General features: G+C 39.7%; 2 protein-coding genes across 2 annotated transcripts; one reads left to right on the forward strand and one right to left on the reverse strand.

The window, feature by feature from the left end:
• Nucleotides 1–6362: 6362 nt before the first annotated feature.
• Nucleotides 6363–19150, reverse strand: LOC127641172 (lamin-L(II)-like). Its single transcript, XM_052123980.1, has 12 exons — nt 18752–19150; nt 17579–17715; nt 16200–16356; nt 15988–16113; nt 13635–13805; nt 13368–13493; nt 12671–12891; nt 11129–11363; nt 10844–10951; nt 10637–10756; nt 10404–10502; nt 6363–9980 (listed from the first exon to the last, which is right to left on the reverse strand). The coding sequence occupies exons 1-12, from the start codon at nt 18965–18967 to the stop codon at nt 9939–9941; spliced, it is 1758 nt and encodes a 585-aa protein (XP_051979940.1). The 5' UTR covers nt 18968–19150; the 3' UTR covers nt 6363–9938.
• A 790-nt stretch (nt 19151–19940) lies between these two features.
• LOC127641270 (60S ribosomal protein L36) lies at nt 19941–22270 on the forward strand. The gene is made up of 4 exons (XM_052124170.1): nt 19941–20002; nt 20396–20490; nt 21655–21789; nt 22143–22270. The coding sequence occupies exons 2-4, from the start codon at nt 20398–20400 to the stop codon at nt 22230–22232; spliced, it is 318 nt and encodes a 105-aa protein (XP_051980130.1). The 5' UTR covers nt 19941–20002; nt 20396–20397; the 3' UTR covers nt 22233–22270.
• The last annotated feature ends 136 nt before the right edge of the window (nt 22271–22406 follow it).

The following is a 22406-nucleotide window of genomic DNA, read 5'->3' on the forward strand; positions in this document are numbered from 1 at the left end:
AGTTAAGCAGTCTGGTGCATATGATGCTGGTGTCCACACCTGGCTGCCGGTCTATGCTAGTCTAGTGAACAGATTGGCCATTTAAGTCAAGTTTGGTATTGAGCCTTACCGATGGGCTCTTGCGGTACATATGACAAAAAACATTGGGACCCGACAGCTAGACGGACACCTGAAACATAATGACTGCCGTCTAAAGCTCTATCAAATAACGACAGAATAAAGTACTGCAAGTAAGATCCAGTATTCCCTTCCTCAGATTACTAATGCCAAAACACTCCCAAGAATCTCCCCGGACCAATCCCAGGGATTCCAACACCCAATTACCTGCAGCACCTGCGTCTCTGGGATTATGACCCAGATTTGTCGAGACCTTTGCGGTTAATGTCACAGACATTCGCCCCATTGTTCGCCTTCCGGCACAGCAGGCACCACAACGGTCATTAACACTAACAGACAGCGGCAGAAACTCTGAGGCATGATAATGCAGTAAAGGACACAGTTTGTTCCAATTTAAAATCCCAAGCACAACAAGCCTCGCCGGGGCAGCACGCTGTGCTTAATGCGTTAGGTATAATATTAACCCCACTACATTATGCATTGTATTTTGTCCTAATTAAGATAATTTGAACATGATTATTGTTTTCACACCTTACAGAACAAGCCGTTTACATACTGACATCAACAGACACTTGAGCCACTTTGATCTGGTTGTCTCACGCTGCGTTTGGTATCTTTTCTTCTGTCAAATTGAAGCTTGATTAGATTCATGGTGGGCAATTGATTTTTGGAAGTCCAGATTTTTCAATTTGCTCCCTTGTGAGACTCATCTAAGCAGTGTATAGTCCGGTTCCCTGTTGAGATGGGGTTTTATAAAATGTTTCTGTACACTAGTGAATGATTTGTGCTATACCTTATTGGTGTGGCGAAGTAGCTAGAACTCAGTGCCAGAAAGTGGAAGGTTGTTGGTTCAAGACCGGCCACCATTGCGCCCTTGCGCAAGACACTTTAAATGGTTACTTAATGCAAAAACAAAAATGCTGTCATCATAAGATTATGTTAGGCAGAGTGTTTATGCTGATCTTTACCATACAGTGAAAGCAAATGGGGATGGACACATTAGTGGTTCTAGCTTGTTTGGTGCTCCGGGTGAAACCCGCTTCAACACGCCCCCAAAATTGTTGACCTTGGGGCCTCGTGCCCCCCCAAGATGCCCGCCCATGCCAAAATTCACCACTGGATGGACACTTTTGAGCTCAAAAAATTACAAAAGAGCATTTTATGTGCTCCAAAGTCCTTGGGGTGGCTGTGGCTCAGGTGGTACAGCGGGTCGGCTGCCAATGGCAGGGTTGGCGGTTCGATTCCCGGCCCACACGACTCCACGTGGCGAAGTGTCCTTGGGCAAGACACTGAACCCCAAGTTTCCCCCAATGGCAGGATAGCGCCTTGCAAGGCAGCTCTGCCGTCGTGACCCACACCCACTAAATGTTTGGAACACGGGGGTGTCAATGTCAACTAACCCTTAAACCTCAGGTCACTACATGAGGATTATCCAATTCTGGGGAAGACCCTGAAATGGCTACTCGCTTCTAATTGTCATCGTTTATACGTTTATTTATTTTTATGAATGATTGTAGAATATTCAGTCCCCTTTACAAACATAATAAGCCATCTAAATGCCCACCCAACCTCCCACACACGCTGTTACATTAAAATAAAGAGAGACAAAGAAAAATACTTTTAGACAGATGGGCAGTTCATTTCTCCCATGACTCCTCTTTTGTACTCTATTAAAGTTGCTGGTTAATCTTTGATTATCCATGAAAATATAAGAATAATTAAATTGTTTATTTTGGCATGCCTAGTGTTTCAAGATCATATAATGTGAATGTTAGATTTTTTGTATCATTCAGCCAGTACCCTGGGTCATTATGCAATGGACACAAGCGAAAGACTCCAGTGTGAATATTCAATCTAAAATATTCCCCACAAAAGAGAATAAACACAAAGAAAACGCCCTTGTGCATGTAGAGATGTGTTCCATACAGAAACTTTGGGGGAAATGGTAAGAAATGCTTGCAAGCTGCATGTAGGTTTTTGCTACAACAGACGAACAGTCTGCAAAACCTGTTGAAACAAAAGTCGCACTTTGTTTACTTCATAGTTAAGACTCGAAACCTACTTGACTTGATGTAAACCCTGCTTTACAGTGACACGCTCTCTTCAGTTTCTGTAGAATTGTTTTCTCAAAGTTAAAACCTGAGCCATAAACAACGACTTCTCTCATCACAGTGCACAAGGTCAGCTCCACTGTGCAATGGAGCATAAAGCAGTCAAGTGCTGTGCTCAAGAATACAAGGGAAATGCACAAATAATATGAATCCAGGACAAAGGGTTTCATTCAAGAGTTCTTTCACAGCGCCAAGTAACAAGGACATGCATCGGCATGATGAGAGATTAGGTTAAAAAGGTTAGGAGACTGTTGTGTTTTTCTGTCCAAAAAGAACTTATCTACAAGCAGAACTGTCGAAGGTGACAGCAGCACGATTTCGTGCCATGCTCTCGAGTCAGGTTATTTTTAGCACCTTTGGAGCTGAACAGAATTTTAAAATGCTTTTGGCTGATTGAATAACCAAGCCATTTTGAATGAAGGTCCTTTACTAAATCCCAGACCTCGATTTCAAGTTTGGGTTCACATTTAGATTTGGAAGAAATAAGTGTTATTTTTGGAGCCTTTCAACAGATGGACTCTGAAATTGGACCTTGGGAAGGTAAAATGGAATTTGAAAAAGAAGCATTTGGCAGTGTAAGGCTTTTCTCACAATATCAGACCGTTTTAATTTGTGAAACAAAATCCTCTTGGGTGATCTGTATTGGGGAAATACATAATTAACAGTGACTTGTCAATGGCACTGATGGGGAACAAAGCATTGGGTGAAATGAAAGTGAGCAAAATAATGAAAGGAATTGCAAAAAGGTTGTTTTGTTGGTAAACAGCAGGGCACGGACACCCCGTTTCTGCTCCCAGCGGGTGGGCTGTCAGTTGGTTTGTGGGCGTACAAACTGGACATTTGCAGGAATGTGACAAAAAGAAAACACAATAGCATTCAGATGGACTTTAAAACCAATTTGCTGCAGGACAGTGGCAGTAAACAACTAGGCTGTTCTTTCGCCTTGGCGTCAGCAAGTAATTTGATGCTGGACGTGGACTCACAACTAAAAACAAGCAGTGTGTACTACGGATTAACCCTTTCAAAACCACAATCCACTAATATAAAGCACCAAAAGGAGGTACTACCATCGTTTTATGGTCCCATGGCTCCATTTTAGTTTTTTGGCATAATAACATGGTACTTCCATGGGTTTTTTTTTTGGACAAGTTCCATAGTTTGGTACCACAGTTAAATGTAATTTGTAACATATTCCGTTAGATTACTCAAGGTCAGTAATGTAATCTAAATACTTTGGATTAATTCTTCAACACTGGTAGATTATTTTTCCACTTGTTTTGACTATAAAAACAAGTACAGTCAGACAAAATACACGTTAAAAATACATTCTCTGAAAAACCGAAATATCTTATGCACCGTTGTTTCTTGTTTTAAGGATTTTTAGATATTTTTACAGTAAAACAATACAAAAGGTGTCATCAAGAATATAACTTTTGTCCTAATATCAAAGGTCTAACTATAAATAAAGAAATGATGATCCAACGTGAATTTTCTTGATATAAAATATGATCGTGTCTGGTCACATGTGCATGTGAAATGGCTAGAAATAGCATTTTAGCTTAGCGTAAAGCTAACAATTTACACAAGGTTTATTTCTATTTCTTCTGCTCCAAACGTACTTCTCTGTCTGCTCGTATGAATGTAACGCATAAGAAAGTGTTTCACCGCTGTTCAAATGCACTTTGGATCATTTATATGTATAAATGTTTTCCATCTGAAAGGACTAAACATTAAATGAAACAAATGACAATAAAATGCAAAGTAATCAGAGATCAAAACACTTTTGGAATGTAACTGTAGCGGAATACGGTTACTTATATTTTGTATTTTAAATACGTAATTCCGTTACTCCCCAACCCTGTAAATGATATCATGAAGGTACTACCATGTTTTTGGACATTTACTATAATACTGCAATGTTTTTTGTACATATACTTACATATTTTTTGTCAGAAAAGGATCTCGTTGTGGACACACTGTGAGGTTTTGAAGTTTGAGGGCAGCAGAAATAGTTAACCTTGTGTAAATAAGTGAACATTTAACATTATGCTAAGCTAAAATACCATTTGTAACCCTTTTACATGCGTCTATTTCCAGGCGTGATTATATTTTATAATGAATTCTGACAAAAATGAACCTTGGAGCATAACTTTCTAGTTTCTAGTAAGACCTTTGATATTAGAGCAAAGATGTACTTCAAAATCGTATTTATTTTTTTCTCTGCCCAATTCGCTGTAAATCCTGGTGGCATAGTAACTCAATCCGGGTGGCGGACGATGAATCTCAGTTGCCTCCGCATCTGAGAATGTCAGCACGCGCATCTCATCACATGGCTTGAGCACGTTACCACGGAGACGGAACGCGTGTGGAGGCTTCACGCTATTCTCCGCGGCATCCACGCACAACTCACCACGCGCCCCACCGAGAGCGAGAAACACATTATAGTGACCACAAGGAGGTTACCCCATGTGACTCTACCCTCCCTAGCAACCGGGCCAATTTGGTTGCTTAGGAGACCTGGCTGGAGTCACTCAGCACGCCCTGGATTCAAACTCAGGACTCCAGGTGTGATGGTCAGCGTCAATACTCGTTGAGCTACACAAGCCCCAAAAATTCTTAACATTGTTTTTCTGTAAAAATATCTTTAAAAAAAATAATAATAATTTTAATCCATAAAACATGCTAAATTTACTTTAGCAAACCTGCATTCGATATTTAGGCTTTTTTCTGATAATGTTTTTTTTTTTTTAATACAAGTACATTTTATTTACTTTAGTCAAATCAAGTGCTTTAGAAGTAATCCAAAGTATTTAGGTCACCTTGAGTGATCCAACAGAATACATTACAAATTACATTTTACTGCATGTAATCTGGAACCTGTAGTGCAATACTTTTAAAAAGTAACCTTCCCACCCCTGACTGTAGTGCCATGTAAATACCACTGTACCAACATCTCTGTACCACAGTTGATGGGGTTTGATGGGTTCCCTTTTCAAACATTTTGCAGGACTCTACTGAATAACATCAACAAATGTAATATCAGGAATTTAGCAATGATTGGTACAAGCTCCCCCACTGAATTGTTTACCGATAAGAGGCAGAGACATCTGGTACATGTCCAGCACGGGGTATTTAACACGCTCCGGCTACCAGCGCAGACAGTGTGGGTGTTGAGATAGTGTGTGGGAGATGTGGCCAGCGTGTGCGTGTATGTGTAATTGAGAGTGGGTGGATGAAAGACAGAATGAAAGTCAGTGGAGAGGGAGAGACCCCTTTCCTCCCCACCAGCAAAAGAGACGAGGCTAGACGACACGGCAGTGGCACAGCGCACTAATGACAGACAGTCAGTAGGAAAAGAAGAAATTGAGGTGTGCGTGGGAGGTCTGGTGCCAACACGTGACGCTTCGGCACTGTAAGACCTTTCTTATGAAAAGCAGAGGGAGGTTGGACTGAAGATGAGCTGTGGTCTCATTTCAGATGCTGCACACAATATTACAGCTTTTAGAGTTGTGCAAAACAGTGCAAACATATAGAGGTCATGGAGTGCAAGTGTATGGCCTTCTTTCGTTTGAGTGAACGCATAACGAAACTGCGATTGAATTGATATTTCAAGAGTGTGGCGCAACCTAGTGGTGAAATGGGTTGTCAAACGGTCCACATGTCAGTTTCCACAACTGACATGTGGAAATCAAAAAACAACATTAATGCGTGCTGTAAAATAAGTGTTCATGTTAATTGCCGTTAAATTTAACGAAGAGAAACTTAATGTAAAGCTTTATGTACTAAAGTTTCACTGACAGACGAATTAATAGACATTTACTGACATTTTTTGAGATTCTTAAAATACATTTATTTTCATAATTTTTTTAGATTTAAAGATTTCAATATCATAACACATATTTCTATCAAATTAAATTGAGTAACCTTTAATAATAAAAACGTAAACCCTAAATATTGTACGTTTTTGGTATTTTGTTAAAACATCACAATTCATTTAATGGAGTTTTATGAAATTGAAATGTGTAAATCTTAAAATTTGCTAAATATATTTGATAAACCGCTTTGCACAATCAACAAGAAGCGTTAGCAGAAGTGTCGAGTAACAAGATGCAACATTTGTACTCAATAACACCATTAGAAACAACTAATATGTAAAACATTTATTGGATATTGCTTACAAAAACAAAATGAAGTATGAAATGAAAATAACGTAGATCAATGAATGAGACACTTTTGGCATGCGCCCTCCCCTATTATAGCCCTTCAAAAGGTCTGTTTCTTTTAAAACCTTGTGTAAATTGTAAAAAAAAACAATTATTTAAATTGAATAAATGTGAATTAAATTTGTGACGGGGTAAAAAAAAAACAGACACTTTTGGCATGCGCCCTCCCCTATTATAGCCCTTCAAAAGGTCCGTTTTTTTTACCCCATCACAAATTTAATTCACATTTATTCAATTTACTTTTGGCTCAATTTTTGCAGCCTTTAACTCACATTTCGGTACTTTTGATGGTTTTTCAAATAGCAATTTCTTTACAGTAGATAACAACATTTCCAATGAAGATTGACAATTGTGTAGAAAATCAATCAAAGCACATTGTACCCGTTACATCAGTCACAGCCCTGTCTAATAAAACCTGAAAGAATAAGGACATGATCCCTTATGAAAACAGTGTTACACAGCATTTAAGAAAAAACTACATTTAAATTCACAGAAATAGAGTTTGGCAGGAAAAATTTCCCTTCATGAAGTAAATTAAAAACAAAAAAGGTAGATTTTATTAGCTCAGAGGCCAAGTCACCAATGTACGCAAAGACAATTTCACTTGCTAATTTTGACACAAATCTGTGTGTAGATTCTTACGCGCACTGATCCTGGATACACTATCAGGTAATTAAACATCACTTATTCCGTTCGCCTAAGATCTTCAAAATTACCCCCAAAAAAGTCAACACAACTGATTACAAATACCCCATTAAAACTCAATAGTTAAGCACTGCAGAACCTAAAACAATCCATTAAAAATCAGTTTCACAGGTCAATTTTTTGAACACACTGCATGTGATATATTTCCCGATTTACATTCTACATTTCCAATGCAAGCACTGAGATTTATTTTGCACTAGGGTTTTAAAAAACCGTGAGGAAATAAGAACGTAGATAATTTGTCGGTAGAATTGGTGTATCCCTAGAGGTCACGTTAATGCTCAGTGGCCGTTTAGATTCATTAGCAGTCTCTGATCATCATTTTAACTTGTATATAAAAAAAATATTCGCTGCATGCATAATTGACAGAGCAAAATTTTTTTTTTGTTTTTACTTGAGACAGCTTTAAATATGTAAAATGCAACAGAACCAACAGGGTGGAAGAATAGATTACTCACTGGTTTTGACAGATACTGTAAAATATTTCTATATACTTAATCAAATATTGATCCATTTATTTAGAGTGTCTCAGGAAATCAAGTCGAATTGGTTTGATTAAGTCTCAATATTTATTCATTGTTCGTTGGTTACCGTCACAAAGCGTCCGTGTTGTTGTGACCATGTGTTCAGACCAGAGGCGGCGAGAGCGTCAAAATTAGCTCTGGCTGACCTGCCAACAACGCTATCGAAGATTCGTGGACGCTCTGACTCAGTTGAAAAAGGCGGCAACGATCGTTCTGATTGCTTGATTTTGTAAATCATATTTAAAGGGTCACAAAACATCCAGATATGTCGACCGGTATCTATCTGCTGACCTATCACAAGTAGCGTATATCCTCATGAAATCTTTTAAGCGTGAAAGAAATCGATCGATGGCAGAACGTAATTAAAATTATGGTTGTTACCAAAATAAAATATATCCCTGTAAGCAAACAGGGACAGAGGTATATTACGGGAAAAGCCGCCACGGCAATGATTAGTTCTTCTCCATCATGTCTTCGGAACTATTGTTTGGTGGGAACCAAAGTTTACACAATTGTGTTCTCTAGACTTTGCTAGAGCGGAGCACAATAATGTTGCCCACACTTGAACTTTCCTCTGACGGCCACAATGCCCAAGATGCGCCGCCGAGAGGCGCTGACTGCCATAGAAAATGAATGACTTCCGGTCGATTTGATGCTCTCTCGAACCCTCTGGTCTGAATGCACGATTAGCATGTTGATTCTGGTCTGATTTTATAAGCACTGAATAGCCGCGTTTCCACTAATGGGCCAAATGAGGGCGTGCTAGTGCGTGCCATGGCCAGTTGCATTTCCAATATCACTTCTGGGGCTTCATCATGCCTCCCCTGGGATGCCAGTGGTCTTTGCCCTGCCAGGTTCAGTAAAGAAATGTAAGAAAAAATGCGGGCACAGTACAAATCCGTTAAAACGTACAATGGACAAATCGGTGCCCAAGGAAATTGCGTTCCATGGCTCGATTAACTTTCATATCGGTGTGCTGGGACAACATCCCGCTGTTAGTGGAGAGACAACTCGGGACACCACGGCAGTTACAGTCTGTGCTAACTTATCTTGTTAGCTAGCTAATGTTTACATTCAATATAAACTCGATATTCTAGATAACATAATACCTCAGCTTGAGCTTCCCTTTTGCTTATGAAATGGGCAAGGTGAGTGACGCTGGCACCAGGTCGGCGTTTAAAGGGCTGGTTTTAGGGCAACGCTGCAGGGCTATTAGCCAGATGGTGGTAATGCAGATCGATTTTGGTCTTGCGGTTTGAGGTCTGATGCTATTGGCCCGGCTGGTCAGTTAATAGCTCTGGCTCACACTGGCCCGATAGTGGAAAAGCACAAAACGAAGCGTCATAATTCAGTGCAGAATTAAATGATCATTGATCAAATGAACTCAAATCAAACCAACAGTAAAAGACATTGGTAAACTCGAAATGCTTCAAATTACGGTGTTTAGTAGATGTACTATAGATGTGTTTTAATTCGACATGATTTCTCGGCACAATGCAGCTTGTGTGTATTAATGTTGAATTGCATGATTCAAGTTCTTTTAGCCATTTAGGATAGAGAGATCTAAAAAATGTCATAACACTCACTTATTTAAATATTCATAATACTATGTAAAGCATTCATCGATACACATGATTATTCAATTTTAACAACCCCAATGTTTTTTTTTGAAGTACTCAGGATGTGTAATCACTTCAATGTCAACTAAATGCAATTCAATATAATTTCCACCCTGTTCAACTGGTTGGCAAAGTGAAAAACAAGAGGTGTGCGAAGCGATAGCTGTCAGTTACGTGCTATAGTGCACTACAAAACATAAATCAGGGAGCTAACTCCACGTCAGAGTATCCCATAATAATCCCCCCATTCATAACCCCACAACAACAAGAATATGCATTAATCATTTGCATGAATAAGCAGATTCCTTAGTCATTGGCTAATTTCAGATCATTTTGACTCATTGTCTAATGGCGCAATGCAGGCAGTCCTTAATGGGAGGTTGCCGCCATTCAGAAGTGTTCCGACTCCTTCGACAAGCTGTATGTTACGTCAAACGGCAGAAAGACTATTCATTGATAAACTGCAGCTGGAAACAATAGCATCGTCTACTGCAGTTCATGATTAACTGGCTTTACAAATGAGGTCCATAAAAATAAGAAAGGGTGGTAAGAAATCATGATTTTAAAAGAATAAAAAATAGTGGCTCTACAAAAGACTGAATAATAGGGAAGGAAAATACTAAAAGGCAAACGGCTTCATCACATGATGGCACATTCTCTAGATTGGGTCTTTGGGTCACCCTGAAAATAAAAAAGCAAATGTCAATAGATCATTTTTTTGTCACAAAATGAAAGATTATGGATTATTAGTTTTGCTGTACAAGCCTTTCACCTCATTAACCAGCTAAATCAGTAGTATTTCTGGCTAGCTTTAGCACTATTCTTCATTAACAGTACATACAATGCATACAAACTAAATTGTGCAGTCAACATTTATAATGAAACTTAATTCTGACCAATACTAATTAGCTCCCACCATGATACTATATTTGAAACTTCCCCAACTCGGGGCTGAAAGAAAGTCCAGTTTCCATACTGAGAATAGCAACATGGTGGTATTTATGTGCGCTTACGTTGTAAATACCATTCCAACAAGACTTAGAAGTAGCATAAGTAAGTTGGTTTGCTCTTCAAAGGAAATGGATGGCCAAAGCATTAACTAACCTGCTGATGGAAAAGATCTTCATCTCCAAAGTCTCCCTCCTCCTCATCACCATTCTCGAGCTCTACAACACTTTTCCTGATAGTTCGCTTAGCCACTTCCTGGAAGCAGAAGTTTGTGTTAATATTAGAGTACAAAATACATGTAAAAAGTACAGAATGATTGTTATTTGTGCTTCTTTATTCAAGGCTATTAAGCATTAATTAACAAACAGTCAGTTCGTAGGAATTCATACCTCTCCATTTGAATTGACCAATGAGGTGAGGATGTTTTCTCCAGTGCCCCAGGAGCTCTGGCTCTTCCACAGCAGGTCTGTGGGGGGGCTGTGGGACACGCCAGCATCGGCACTCCACACCTTCCAATGTCAAATCCGAACATAGTTCAACGTTGCATCAATGGCAAGAAATGTTAAACAAAATAAGATTTGGTTTCATTCGCTTACCGTTACTTTCTGACCGGCCTTCAGGACAAACTTGGGGCTGAACTTGTATACGATTTCATCCTCATCTCCATTCTGTCTCTTTAGTCGCCAACTGCCCAGAGATTGATCCTTAAGTTAAAATAAAAAGCGATGAAACACAGATCTCAAGTAGATACTGCATTGCCATGTTAAAGTTGTTCAGATTTCAAAACAAGTTAGGCTCAATCGACAGCATGTCAATGTTGATTACCAATAAGACGCAAATGGGGTCATTTAAGTTTACATCTTGTCGATAAATGTTCTTACCTTATCAGAGCTGTTCCTGAGGGTGACAGACTTTCCTTCCAGATCGATTTCCTCAATGCTAACATTGCCTGTAGCTTCTGCCTCCTGGTTGATCTGAAATTTAGGGGCAGCGGTAGACTCGCCTTCCAGTTCCACGCGCTTTCTCTTTGCACGAGTGGTACGTGAAGAACTAGTACTGCTCGCTGTAGTGCGGGACACCGTCACCCGTGAGGACGGGCTGGGGGACAACTTCAGCCTAGAGAACAGGGAACGGAGATTTCATTTTCAACGCCAAACATGAAACCATGAGCAAAATAAAAGTGAGAAAAAACGATGAGTGGACCGCACCACTAAAAAAAAGTTTATGCAAATGCACTGCTTTCTTACCTTTCCTTCATATCATACGTTGTCCAAATGTCTCAACTCTTGTCTGTTTTTATCTTGTCTCAATCTTGAAGATGGTCTAGCTGCCTCATGGTCTTCCTTGTTGCTTCAAGCTAACTGAGCTCTCTTGCCTCATATTCTACTTATTTTCAACTGTCTAATAACAACGATGTCTCAGGTCTTTCCTGCAACTGTACAGCTGTCCGTTTGCTCATAAATAGCAGGACAACACTATTAGCATTCCAGTGTGACATTTTACAACCTACCTTACTCGGCACTTTGAGAATGTCAAGTATGAAGTGCAATAATGTAAAATGGATCTGAGGAACATTCCTGAGCACGTTACAAGATGCAAGTGTCAGTGAAGATGACACAATGCCGTTAAGCAATAATAACTAGTCTGCTAGAAGAACAGAAGCAGCGAGAGACAAGTGCAATCACAGAGTGATTTAAAGCCTCAAGAACAGCATGTTATAGAACAGCATTTAAAGGCATCGTTCAAGCATGTTCAAACAAGCTTCAAACCAAAACGAGGCATCAGAGGTGCATTGCCACAATTTGACAGCATTTTTTTTTACCTTCTTGGGCGCACTCAAGCGCATTTCAAACCCTAGTAAGAAAAATACCTACACAGTATTTTTAGCCATTGCTGAATCTGAATGTTTTTTAAAACCTAGCAAGCTGCCTACTTGCTATGTTCACAAGCATTATAAAACCTAGAGAGCTGCCTAGCTAGACCACATTTTTAGCCGTCATATTTGCCTCAGATAGTGGCGTAACCAGGACGTGATGTTTGGGTTGGCTGTATATGGTGGGCGACTGGTCGCCGGCTGACTTAGAATGGTGGGGATTGGGGAAGCGATCCTAAGATTTTCTGTTTGGGTTGGCAGACAAAGCTTCAGGGTGAGCAATGCCCATAGACAGGCCCCTGGCATCAGAACATTTCAAATCCTAGTTATCTGCCTATCTTAGACACTTACCTTTGATGTCCAATAATGCTGTCTAGGTAGGCAGCTCACTAGATTTTGAAAACACAGCCACACATTCTTGTCATTTTTGTATAATTCTTCAAGAGTGACTCGAAACATAGGACTAATTATTTTTCCAGCCATCTAATCTTTCAGTCTCTAGCAGCAGGTGTGTGTTGACAGAAGACTCTTCAGGAATGTGGACACTTACCGGTCTTCCTCTCCCTCCAGCAGTTTCCTGTAAGCGTTGATCTCCATGTCCAGAGCCAGTTTGACATCCAGCAGCTCCTGGTATTCATTAAGCTGCTGCTGCATGCAGTCCCTCATCTCAGCCATCTCACGCTCCTTAGAGTCCAGCTGACGACGGTACTTGTCTCGGTCGCTAGACAGCATGTCTTCCAGCTCGCGAATTCGCTCCTCAGCGGCAGACGCCTACAGGAATAGAAATTTGCATTAAGGTCAAAGTATACTTAGGTTTTCACGTGTGTGACGCAAATTGATCTAAATGATTTATAACATTTGCTTTTAAAAGTCAAAATTAGTACAAACTACTCAAACACTGAAACTGAGAAAAAGGCTCAAAATCCTTTTAATTTGCCAAACTCATCCGTCACATGATATATCATTGCCAAAGAGACCATCAACTTTGGAAGAAAATTTGCCCTGCATCGGCAAATTTAAACAATGTCATGAAATAATACAAAAGACAATAAAGAGAGAACATGTCTATTGCGTTAAGTCCTCACTAGGTACATAGGAAATAGGTGAAATATCTTGGTCACCTTTGTTTGACTTATTTTGAAACTACTATGATTTGGGACACTGCTATAATGCCCTTCAAGTACTATATAGTATGCAAGATAGTGAGGCAAAGGATATAAAGATGGTAAATGGTGGGGTGTTTGTACCTGTTTCTGCAGAGCGTTGAGTTGATAGCTCAAGCCCTCGATTCTCATATGGGCTTCCTGTAGTTCCTCACGGGCGCTAAGCACCGCCTTATCATTCTGGTCAGACGACAGCTTAGCATTATCCAGCTGTGTAGAAAAGACGCACTTACGGTTCACTCTGCTCTACTTTTCCAGTAACGACAGCTAAATAAAGATATCATCCAAGCAAGTGGCACAATACAGTTTGAACAAACATACAATCTCATACTTGCACACAATGATGGTTACCTTGGACTTAAAGGTATGCTGTAGCTCTTCTTTGTAGATCTGCACTTGTTCTTCATGCTGTTTGCGCAGATCTTGCAGTGCCTGCGCCAGTTTGAACTCATAGTCCTGGTGCACGCCCGTGTCCACTTCCACCATGCGTTTTTCACGATGTCTACGAGTTTCGCGCACCTCCTGCATGAGACATTCACATCTAGTGTTAGAACTGACCTTTGATCATAAGTTTCTCTAATGGTATAGGAGAACAGCGCTCAATAATAATTGAAGAATTCACAAGCTAGTCTTTATTTGCTCTAACAAAGGTCACCTCTTTTACCCAAGGCCCGATTACTCAGTTTGATCAGCTCTAGGAAGAGTCCTGGTTGTTCCAAACTTCTTCCATTTAAGAATTATGCAGGGTTTCCCGCAGAAAATGTGTTAGTTAAGGTGGTGGTGGGGGGGGGGGGGGGGTAATTTGGAATTGCATAACTCCTGACACAAATTAAGATTCGTTCAAAGCCACAGATTTCATTGCAAAATTGAGCAATAAGCCTGACTATACTGTTTTAAATATAGTAAATCACTTAATGTTACCCTTTTGTTTTGTTTTTTAACTGTTGTATAAAATCAATGTCACATTTGAAATCGTGTGGATATTCGGGAAACATTGCATCAACATTAAAAACACCGCTGGGATATCAGGCTGCATTTTGTTCGCACAAACAGCGCAAGCGGCTCGTGACAGAACACAGGCCGACTGAATGACACTTCAATTTAAGTTGACAATCTCAAATGAAGATTGCTGAACTCCAGCTCGTCTGTTTTCAGATCATCCGCGCTTCTTGCGTTAGAGAGCGCCGCGCATGATTGCCAGATACTATTGAAAAGACCGGGTAGAAAACATGTTCTTTTAACAGAAAAGCTCTGATTTGGGGTTTAAATTATTGAATTCTGGCATTAAACTGAAACGTTCCCACTTCAGACGACAAACTACGCTTGGCTACTATCTTGTTCTGCAATTCACTTGCCTAGTAACCATAGTAATGGTGCGCACGCTTTCGCGCTTTCTGCTATGACGTGGAGTGCGGGATGCACTCAACGTTGCATTAAGTTTTAATTAGCCTGCATTAGTAACAGTTAATTTTGTTATGGTATGAACTTAATCCTAGTAAAGGCAAAAAATATATAATACCTTTGTAACGAAATCCAACACTTTGTATACCAAATCCAAGGCTTTTAAGGCCTTAAATTGAGATTATTTTTCAATGCTTTTAAGATCCTGCGGGTACCCTGGTTAATGTGTCTTGTCCCCTCACAATGACAGTAAATTATTTATTAGGCTACATTACATCAGTCACGTCACATAGTGGTCTATTTTCAGTTCAAAATGGCAAAAATAGACAAAAGTTTATTAATTTGCCTGATTATTTTTGTGATACGTTTAACATTTATGACCTAAAAAAAACTGTCAAATAGCAAATGTTTAGTTTAGCAACTTACATCTTATCTCGCACTAGACCGACCGTAAACTGAAGCGCGTCGATTCGCTCCTTTACTGTCGAGTCGCTCTGCTAAAATTCGCGCTGTGAACATAAAGCCCGCCTACTTTGATTTGATTGGTCATCTCAAATATTCTGACATTGACGAGCAGTGACAGACCAATTAGGTTCAGATGAACACACACACACACGCTCAGCGCCGCTGTGGAAGAACACGCTGATAACGAGACTGAAGCGAACACGAAGGCTTATCACATATTTAAAGATGGAAAGGGAGAAAACAGGACACAGTAACACGGTGAATATCGCTCATATATATTTTTTTGACGACGTAGTTAAGGCGGCAGGCGTGTGTTGCTTAGGCGGCCGCCTTAGTTTCAAAGTGCTGCGGGAAACCCTGATTATGAGGCCACTGTGCTCTTGGGAACCTTTAATGCAGCCACATTTTTTTTTGTAGCCTTCCCCAGATCTGTGCCTCAACACAATCCTGTCTCTGAGCTCTGCAGACAGTTTCTTTGACCTCATGGATTGGTTTTTGCTCTGATATGCATTTTCAGCTGTGATAGACAGGTGTGTGCCTTTACAAATCATATCCAATCGATTAAATAAGCCACAAGTGGACGCCAATCAAAGTGTAGAAACATCTCAAAGATGATCCACAGAAATGGGACGCACCTGAGCTAAATTTCAGAGTCATAGCAAAGGGTCTGAATACTTATGTCAATGTGATATTTCAGGTTTTTTCTTTTTAATAAATTTGCAAAGTTATCAAAAATCTGTTGCAATACATACATATATATATATATATATATATACACACACACACACACTATATAATTGTGCGCCATATTGGTCAACTACAAGTTAAATGCACTAACCTCCTCAAACATGCTCTTCCTGAACTCCAGGTCCTCTGTCAGACTCTGGCAGCGGTTCTCCAGGTCCACCCTCATCAGAGTCTCCGCCTCCAGCTGTTTCTTGGCCACTCCGTGAGCATCTTCAGCCTGGAACGGCAAAAACACACATCAGTTACACCCCGTTCTGAAGACCTCAATAGTGATGTATAAGAAATGTGAATAAAATGACTTACTTTGGACAGCTGAGCCTTCAGGTCAGCCAGTTCTGCAGAAAGCGTGCCATTTTCACTGAGGGCCGTGTTGAGCGCCGCTTCCTTCTTGTTGTACTGAGCTTCCAGTTCTTTGATACGAGCCAGAGCCAAAGCGAGATCTCCATCCTTCTTTTTGAAGCTTAAAAAAATGTCAAGAAGTAAATATCACGATTCACGAGAACATAGCTGTTAAGTGATCTTGGAACGCATCTAAATCTTGAATGAAGCAGTTGCAAAAACATTTCTCTAAAAAAAAACTTATTGTAAAAAAACTTATTTGAATCTTTAATCAAGAGACTCTCAAAAGAAATGGCAAAGTGATATTAAATCCTTTTAGCATTAAAAACCCCAAGTGGGGGCTGGGTAGCTCAGCAACTAGCACATCTGGAGTCGTGATTTTGAATCCAGGGGTGCTGAGTGACTTATGTCAGGTCTCCTAAGCAACCAAATTAGCCCAGTTGCTAGGAAGGGTAGAGTCAGATGGGGTAACCTCCTCGTGGTCTCTATAATGCTGTTCACTCTTGGTGGGGTGCGTGGATGCCATGGAGAATAGCGTGAAGCCTCCACACGTGCTACGTCACCACGGTAAAACGATGCACGGATTGCCGGTCTCAGACACGGAGGCAACTGAGATTCGTCCACCGCCGCCCCGATTGAGGAGAGTCACTATACCACCAAGAAGTCTTGGAGTGCATTGAGAATTCCAAATTGGGGAGGATAAAAAAACCCAAGTGCAAATAAAAATTGCCCATCGTTTTCATAAAGCCATGCGATTTGATGTATAATAGCAAAGCACAAATGGCTAAAAGTCTGGCGAACCAAAGTTAAATCACACAGTGCTTTTGAAAAATCCCTAAATGCAAGTATGAGCAATAGCAATAGTGATGATAACTATTGAAATCTGTGTGACAAATATACGTTTACATCATAATGTAACACTACTTGTGGTTGAAGCAGTTACCCACATAGCAACACACTTCCTGTTTGGATGCGTTCCTTAGCCATGGGATAAACTAAAGCCAAAGTTTGAAACTTAACTTCTGTGACTCATGCAAGTGCAATTTTCTAGGTAAATGTAAAACAAACCAAAATAAAGCTGTTAATAGCCTGAGAATGCTTTGTAGAGATGTTCATTTGGTCGCATTATTCAAAGCAGCAGATGGAACCAGATTTATGTCAGGTAAAGCCGACCTTAAATACAGCTTTAAGTTCCGACTTTAAGCTTTGGGTGGGTGGGGTTGGGGCAATCCACTTATCTGGCCCCTTCATATCACAAGATTAATCTAAAGACCCCATGTTAAAAATCTGTCATGCACGGAAGGTCAAAAACAATTTTGTGCTTCAAATTCAGGAATACTTACTTCTTGGTGACCTCCTCGAGATCAGAATTGGTTTTTGCTAGATTGATCTGTAGTCTGGCTCTTTCATGAGCGGTTTCGTCAAGAACACGCCTGGCATCTGCAAGTTCGGCTTCGTAAAGAGACTTGATCCCTGACACCTTAAATGACAAAACAGACCATCGGTTAGAGGTTTAACTACTTGCCCTTGACCCATAAAACATGCTCAACACGTTGCGTTACGCCCAATAAACAAATTGAGCTTGGCATTAAAGATTAAAAATCAGAGATGAGAGATTTCAGGACTATTGCAAGATTCAAAGTAAGTTCAAACCTGCTTACAAAACGTTTTAAAGCTGATCTCCAATTAAAAAGTATCACCTATCTGCAAATATATCAAGCAAGCAGAGTTTTAGCTCAAACTACTGAGTGTGCACGTGTCAAAAAGTGCATGAAAAGATCATGCATAATTATTTATCTGTATTAATAAACTACAGAACAACTTTTAATATTGGGCCATTTACTTTTTTGATGTTTTGATTTATGATGGGGGGTTTGATGTGGTCTCTATTCAAAACAAAGAGGGGAGCAGATGGTTGTGATCAGATTCAAATTTGAAAAGAGCATTTGGCCCCTCCCACAGGTTCAGGAAAACGCCCAAACACCATATCCAAAAGTCAAATAAAAACACACAAAGTTACTCGGAATTTGTACTACGTCTTGAAGTTGACACAAGTATATCTATGGGTCTTTTTCCATGCATATGGGATAAATACTACAAATTAGAGCCAGATGTCCGCACTTTAGTGTCCCCTCCCTGTTCTATACATTACATATATGATCCTAACGTGACATGCATATATGTTTATACTATCAATACTCTTCTTTATGGTTTTTGCATATACAAAGTTACATTTATTAGGCGCGTGATGCATTAGTAAAATACGTGGCATACTCGCGCGACTTTAAAAGACGTAGATACTTTATATAAACTTAAAACTCTCATTTAATATGCACATTTATTTTAAAACAGATTAAATATATATTTAAAGAATTTCCTCAAAGCTTAAAATGTAATAACAACAAAGTGCACATAAACAAACTACACAAACACGTGCATTTATCATACATTTAACCACGAATCGTGTGCATAATGCTGGAAAGATTTTACAGCGAATAAAATGTATTGCTCTGTACCTCTCTGGTGGAGACTTCCTCCTTCTCGGACACTTTGACGAGCAGTCGGTCGTTCTCGAGCTCCAGCGATCGCACGCGGTCGATGTATACGGCCAGACGGTCATTGAGCGCGCGCAGATCCTCTTTCTCCTGCAGGCGCGAGATGCGCGCGGGGCTCAGCGGCGTTTGGGCGGGTTTCGCGCGGCTGGACTCGCGGCTCGGGGTAGCAGTCGCCATATCGCTTCACTCTATAGACCCACTTTACCTCAGAACAAAACAACTCATTCCCCGAGGCAGTAGTGCTCCACTTCGGCCCTGTTTTCCCAGTGGCCGCAGAGTTGTAGATGGAACGGTTTTCCAGTATAGTTCGGAAGTTTGATGAAAGTGTTTTTGTAGTCCTGCTGGTGGTTGGCTGTGTTTGAAACGGAGGTGTGAAAAGAAAATGGCGGCCGGTAACATAACCCGCGCCAAAATTCAATCAAAAGGAATTATGGGAGTTGTAGTTTGAAGGTCAAATGCATATTTCTCAGTAATCTATATTAGACAAAATACATTAGATAATTATGTTTCATATATACTATTTAAAAATATTTTCAAACAGGCAGCGCATTAGTAGGATTTTAAGTTAATCTAAAATTAATAGAGAATAAATGGCTCTTCATTAAAGGAATATTTCGGGTTCAATACAAGTTAAGCTCTGCATTTGCGGCATAATACTGATTACCACAAAAGTATTTTTTACTTGAACTTCCAGTTCTTAAAAAAAAAAAAAAAAACACAAATCTGTGTTCCAGTGTGGCACTTACAATGGAGGTCAATGGGGCCAATCTGTAAACGTTAAAATAGTCACTATTTTAAAAGTATAGCCACAAGACGTAAACAATATGCGTTATAACATGATTTTAGTGTAATACAAATTTTTACTAACCGCATCTGTGTAAAGTTATAGACAATTTTACAACTTCGATGCCATGATGATAATGTCAACAAACACTAGAACGACTGTAAAAATGTTGATTTAACATTTTTACAGCTCAAATAATACATTAGTTTTAACAGAGGAATTTATGTAAGTGCTTTTTTAAATTGTAAACTTCACATATACGTCAGTTATAAAAATTGTAAAAATAAATACATAAAAAAAATTCGCGTGCAAACCTCCAGGTTGCGCCATATATTTTCCCGCGAGTTTTTATTTTCCGTCGCGTCTGAAATACGCACCTTCCGCCTGACTGTGGTCCTTCCGATTTGGACGCCATTAGCAAAGCGCAGGTATGAACCGCCGGAGAATCATAATTTGTAAAATCCGACTGATATCTATTACATCTTGGAGCAAATCATCATAGATATGGTCTCATATGCACGGTTAAACGATAATAAGTGATATCCAGCTGTTATTGTGAACCGATTACGTTATGTTCGTGTGTTTTAGAGATGTTCTTTACGAGAAGATACAGCAGAGCGTTCTGATGCTTGTGTGATGTGTTTCTCAAGCACTGTCATTGTGAACAAAACTACATTTGTGATTTTGAACTGTACCATATATTACCTCTAGTCATGAAATATTAGTACAGTGATTCTGGGCTTTTCTATAGACCATATTTCAGAACATATGCAGCCTATGCCATTAAGTGTATATTTACACATGTATGTTGTTCTCCACAGAGATGGCCATCAGGTATCCTATGGCTGTTGGCCTTAACAAAGGCCACCCAGTGACCAAAAACGTTTCTAAGCCCAAGCACAGCCGCAGGAGAGGGGTGAGTACACATCTGACTTGTTCTTGTGAGAGTTGAAGTTGTAAATTCCTGTTGATCTCTTTGAATGTGTGTTTCATGATATAGTTTTAAATAGAACAAAATCAAAAATCAGCCCTAATTATTTTCTAATGAACGATATATATCAGCACATCTTTGTAAGAGATGTATTTTTTTTGTGTAATCTTTACCGGACTTGTGACTCTGAAGTGAACGTTTTGCTGACCTAACCAAGATCCTGATGGCATCCCTCAATATATACAGTTGCAATCAGAGGCACCTGCAGGGTTTAATCTGTGGGTACACAGAAATCTGCATAATAAACCTTGGATCTAGGAGGAACTGGGGGCATGCTCCCCTGTCAAACTTATTTTATTTCATTTGGCTAAAAAACACCAAAGCATTCAATTCTGGTGACTTTGAGATAAGCATTTGTTTTGTAAGTAGCGTTCATGTCACTATTGGCTAAAGCGTTTCTTCCAGCACTTACAATGGAAGTCAATGGAGGCCAATCTGTAAACTTTAAAATACTCACTGTTTCAAAAGTATAGACACAAGACTTAAACAATATGTGTGTTAACACGATTTTACTTTATCTCTTGCTAACCACATCTGTGTAAAGTTAAAGCTAGTTTTACAACTTAATTGCAATGATGATAATGTCAACAAACTCTAAAATGACGATTTACAGCTCAAATAATACAGTTAATGTAAGTGCTTTCATAAAATTATGAGCTTCACATTTCTGACTTTGAACCTTCCAAACTTCCATTGTAAGTGCCTCACTATAACCTCAAATTTTATGTATTTTTTTTAGGAGGGCTGGAAATGATGTCGTTTGATTTAAACTTGTATTGAACCCGGAATATTTCTTTAATAAGCCGACAACGTGTGTGTGGTCACGTAAATGCGTAAAAGTGTTCATTTTTGCATCAACAGCGTAAGAATAAACGATCGACACTGGTAGATTTTTGCCCATTATTGCGATTTCACGTGCATGTAAATACCTTTTCTGCCATTCTTACCGGCTTATCCAATGTTCCTGCGCTGATATCGCGTGCGCATGCCTCTTCACGGTTTGAAGTCAAACGTGTAGAATGACACGATTATTTTCGAGTGCCATGTAAACACAATGTTAACTAATGTTGCTTTGTTCTTTTGTTTCAGCGTCTGACCAAACACACCAAGTTTGTGCGCGACATGATCCGCGAGGTGTGCGGTTTCGCCCCTTATGAGAGACGTGCTATGGAGTTGCTGAAGGTGTCCAAGGACAAGCGTGCCCTCAAGTTCATTAAGAAAAGGGTATGTGCTCTTCGTCAGCAACGCTTTGCTTGTGTAGTTTTCCATTGCTTGCATAGTGACGCTCTTATATGGTTGGTTGTTTAGAAAACACTATTTCGAGACGCAATTTGGGTTTAAGTGTCTCAAGGCAATATTTGTACTATTTTGTAAACTGTGTAGACAGAAGTGGGACAACAATGACCTTTTATGTTCTTCCACTAATATATCGGTCTGAAACCACTAAACTGGATCGGTTAAACACTTCCTAGACATAAAACTGATTTTAAGGTAGGGTATGTAGCTCCATCATGTAGTTGTATAATGCAACATTAGATGCTTTTTGGTGTTTCTCATTGGAGTATTTCTCTACATAGGTGGGAACTCACATCCGCGCCAAGAGAAAGAGGGAAGAGCTCAGCAACATTCTGGCCGCAATGAGGAAAGCTGCTGCCAAGAAGGAGTAACCTGTAGTTTGACAAATAAATTTGTGTGTAAAAACATGCATTTTGGCTCTTTGCCTTATTTAAACATGTCTGACGTTGTTGTTGTTGACTTTCTGTTTTGAAGGATCCCATACGGATGCGTTAACCAAATACAGATCATTTTGTAAGCATGTTGGATGGGTGTTTTTAATCATA

The sequence above is a fragment of the Xyrauchen texanus genome, chromosome 50, assembly GCF_025860055.1.
Source record: "Xyrauchen texanus isolate HMW12.3.18 chromosome 50, RBS_HiC_50CHRs, whole genome shotgun sequence".
Taxonomy (NCBI): domain Eukaryota; kingdom Metazoa; phylum Chordata; class Actinopteri; order Cypriniformes; family Catostomidae; genus Xyrauchen; species Xyrauchen texanus.